This window comes from Galeopterus variegatus, unplaced genomic scaffold, assembly GCF_000696425.1.
Source record: "Galeopterus variegatus unplaced genomic scaffold, G_variegatus-3.0.2 Scaffold13621, whole genome shotgun sequence".
Taxonomy (NCBI): Eukaryota; Metazoa; Chordata; class Mammalia; order Dermoptera; family Cynocephalidae; genus Galeopterus; species Galeopterus variegatus.
The window spans coordinates 18,447-22,716 of record NW_007739732.1 but is presented as its reverse complement, the minus strand read 5'-3'; the positions used below and the strand labels follow the sequence as shown (position 1 = coordinate 22,716).

At 38.4% G+C, this 4,270-nt stretch overlaps 1 protein-coding gene across 1 annotated transcript in view; it reads right to left on the bottom strand.

Annotated features, from left to right (window-relative positions):
- Positions 1–513: 513 nt before the first annotated feature.
- Positions 514–4,270, bottom strand: part of LOC103581659 (zinc finger protein 260-like) — a gene marked incomplete at its 5' end in the record, with an annotated part of 6,500 nt that continues 2,743 nt past the window's right edge. The window contains 2 exon segments of the mRNA XM_008563433.1: positions 514–1,464; positions 1,466–3,509. Of these exon segments, the coding sequence (XP_008561655.1) occupies positions 1,365–1,464; positions 1,466–3,509 (2,144 nt within the window).

The following is a 4,270-nucleotide window of genomic DNA, read 5'->3' as shown; positions in this document are numbered from 1 at the left end:
TCACATTACCTAAACTGATAGTTTTCATTTCAAATTACCTGATATATGAAAATGAAAGTCATGTTGAAAGCTTTGACATGTTAAAGATATTGATAAAGATAAACTTATTGTTACTGTTCAATGAGAAGTCCCTGCCTGGTAAGGTGTTCCATATTTATTGCAGTTTCTCCCCATAAGCAGACTGGTGTGTAAAAGGTGACAATACAGTTTCTCTCTTGTGTTAATATTCTCATATTCAAGAACTGGTAACTTCTCTCAGAAAGTTCATAAAATCAGCACAGTGGGCTACTTGTGCTGTAGCACATAGAGATCACACATGAAATGGCAAACCATAGTAAGCATTTCTTACATAAATTATGAATAGAGGATGTGGGGATAGAGTTGGAAACAGCTATGGTTTCTTCAATTCAGTCTGTCTTAAATTACGGTGGATTTAGCCCACTATGGACCCCAACTCCACCCCAGGAGTCACCTGCCCTTCAGTCCCAGAGAACATGAAAAATCAGAGACAAATGCATGAATGTTTTTTTTTACTGCGTGGCTTGAAAGTGGCCTGGAAGTAATGTTTATCACCTGTATCCATAATCCCATGAACAAAGCTAAATTACACGGTTCCACACACAATAATTAATGGCTGAGATTGCAGGCATGTGTACAAGAGAAAAAAGGTGTTTTTTAGAAAATACATACCAAGTCTAATCCATACAGAATTATCTCAACTGCTGCACTGTGAGTTCTTTTTATTTTTCTTTCTCTTTTTTCCCCCCAGTGGCTGGCTAGTACAGGGACCCATGGTGTTATCAGCACGATGTTCTAACCAACAATAGGCTAACTATAGCCAGCCCTGTAACTGCTGAAAAAAGATGTTTTCACAATTATTGACCTCCTATATCTGAGGGTTGCACATCTGTTGATTCAACCAAACACATAAAAATTGTTAAAAATCAAAAGAAAAAATAAAACTATAATACAGGTTAAAAAAACAACACAGTACAGCAACTATTTACAAGGAATTCCTTCGTATTCAGTAATATAAACATAAATATTCTACTCAAGATGTAAAGGACACAGAAAAAAGTTCATAGGTAATATTGAAACAATACACCATTTACAGAAAGTGCTTGATCATTTGCAAGTGCTTTCATCAACAGGGGTTCCAGGAACCAACCTCCAATATCAAGGGACAGTTGTGCATTTATAGGGCTTCTTCTTGGTGTAAGTTCTCTGATGAAACCTCAGATGTGATTTATGGCAAAACCTTTTCCCACAGCCATTACATTAATTGGGATTTTCCCATGTTGTGAATTTGTTCATGTCTATTATGGTGAGTTCCAGTAAACTGTTTTTCCACATTCCTTACATTCTCATGATTTCTCACCTATGTGAATTCTCTGATGACTGCTGAGGTGTGACATTTGATTAAAAGCTTTTCCACATTCTTTGCATTCATGTGATTTCTCACCTGTGAGTTCTCTGATGCCTGCTGAGGTATGACTTTTCACTAAAAGCTTTTCCACGTTCTTTACGTTCATATGGTTTCTCACCTGTGTGAGTTATCTCATGCCTGCTGAATTCCACCTGTCCACTTATATCTTTTCCATATTCTTTACATTCATACCGTTTCTCACCTGTGTGAGTTCCCTCATGCCTGCTGAGAAGTGACTTTTCACTAAAAGCTTTCCCACATTCTTTGCATTCATATGGTTTCTCACCTGTGTGACTTCTCTGATGACTGCGTAATGTTGACTTGTCACTAAAAGCTTTCCCACATTCTTTACATTCATATGGTTTCTCACCTGTGTGACTTGTCTGATGACTGCGTAATGTTGACTTGTCACTAAAAGCTTTCCCACATTCTTTACATTCATATGGTTTCTCACCTGTGTGAGTTCTCTCATGCCTCCAGAGGTTTGCCTTTTGATTAAAAGCTTTTCCACATTCTTTACATTCATATGGCTTCTCTCCTGTGTGAGTTCTCTCATGTCTGCTGAGTTCAACCTTTCCACCTAAACCTTTCCCACATTCTTTACACTCATATGGTTTCTCACCTGTGTGAGTTCTCTCATGCCTTATGAGGTGTGACTTTTCACTAAAAGCTTTTCCACATTCTCTACAATTATATGGTTTTTCACCTGTATGAGTTCTCTGATGACTGCTGAGGTTTGACTTTTGGCTAAAAGCTTTTCCACATTCTTTGCATTCATATGGTTTCTCACCTGTGTGAGTTCTCTGATGATCCCTCAGGTGTGACTTTTCACTAAAAGCTTTTCCACATTCTTTGCATTCATATGGTTTCTCACCTGTGTGAGTTCTCTGATGATCCCTCAGGTGTGACTTTTCACTAAAAGCTTTTCCACATTCTCTACACTCATATGGTTTCTCACCTGTGTGAGTTCTCTCATGCCTTATGAGGTGTGACTTTTCACTAAAAGCTTTTCCACATTCTCTACACTCATATGGTTTCTCACCTGTGTGAGTTCTCTCATGCCTTATGAGGTGTGACTTTTCACTAAAAGCTTTTCCACATTCTCTACAATTATATGGTTTTTCACCTGTATGAGTTCTCTGATGACTGCTGAGGTTTGACTTTTGGCTAAAAGCTTTTCCACATTCTTTGCATTCATATGGTTTCTCACCTGTGTGAGTTCTCTGATGACTGCTGAGGTTTGAGTTTTGGCTAAAAGCTTTTCCACATTCTTTGCATTCATATGGTTTCTCACCTGTGTGAGTTCTCTGATGATTCCTCAGGTGTGACTTTTCACTAAAAGTTTTTCTACATTCTCTACATTCATATGGTTTCTCTTGTGTGTGAATTCTCTCATGCCTGCTGAAATCTGACTTTTGGTTAAAAGCTTTCCCACTTTCTTTACATTCATGTGGTTTCTCACCTATGTGAGTTCCCTGATATAAAATATGGATCTCTCCTGTGTGTATAACCTGATGTTTAGTGAGTTTAGATTTTTTATAGAACATTTCCCCACATATACCAGATTGAAAAGTTTTCTTTTCTACCTTATTTATTTCTTGGTCAATGACAGCTGACTTACCACAGCCTTTCCAATATTCATTATACTTACAGGTGGTTTCATCCATATGAATCTCTTTATTTATAAATACCATTGGCTCTGTGTAGGGCAATTTCCCTATTCCACTGTATTCTAAAGTCTGCTTCCCAGTTTGAATATTGGGATGCTGACTAAGATGCTCATGATGTCTCAGCAATTTTCCATTTGTATGATGGTCATCAGATTTCTCTCCAGCAGGCATCTCATCAGGCTCTCTAGGAAGAAGTGCATTCTGACATATGTAAAACTCCTCATGTCCCTTTCCTGAATGGTTTCCATTATTTATAATCCAACTTAAAACATGATATGAATTCAAATAAAATGATTTTCCTAACACAACTCTCTCCTCAGCTGCTGTGTTGCTGTTGGTGATTACAATTTGCTGCAAGCATCTACCATGACATTCTTGGTTCCTCTTCACTAGGTCATCATCTATCTGGACATCTGAAATGACAAAAAAAAAAAAAAAAAAAAAAACCAACCAAGAACCACACAGAAGCACATCTCATTGACTGCTTATGTAAACATAGAGAAGTGCCTTTCAATCCTAGTAACAAAAGATTTTATTAAAAAAACAGTAATGAATATTGGTTTCAAGAGTTCATGGAATTTTTTCTTACTGACAATGTAATATTGCACTAATATATTTTCTAACATTATATCATGTTTTTCTTTCCTTTGTTCAATTGTAAATTTTAATTTGAGTAATTATTTGTTCACAATTTTTATTTTCTGCCTACTTGTATTATTCAACTAAGCACCTTTCATTTCTTTATACCATTTTCTGTTTCATCTTTACAACAATGGGTATCGCCTTCAGCTGTTTTCTCATCATTTCACTATGAAGATGGCAAAGTTTTCCTTCATCAGCTACTTTCAGGTACAGAAGTGAACCAATTTTTTATCACATATGCAAGAACATGGCTGAGGATAAGAATTTTGCACTTATGTTTATATGCTTTACATTCCTCTCTTAGAAAATGGCTGTAGGGCCGGCCCGGTGGCGCACTGCGCTAGTGCGCTGCTTGGGAAGCGCGGAGGCGCTCCCGCCGAGGGTTCGGATCCCACATACAGACCGGTTCCCGCTCACTGGCTGAGGTACGGGAGCAACGCCGAGGGTTGCGATCCCGTTGCCGGTCCCGGTCCGGTACGGGCGCGACACTGAGGGTTGCGATCCTGTTGCCGGTCCCGGTCCGGTATGGGGG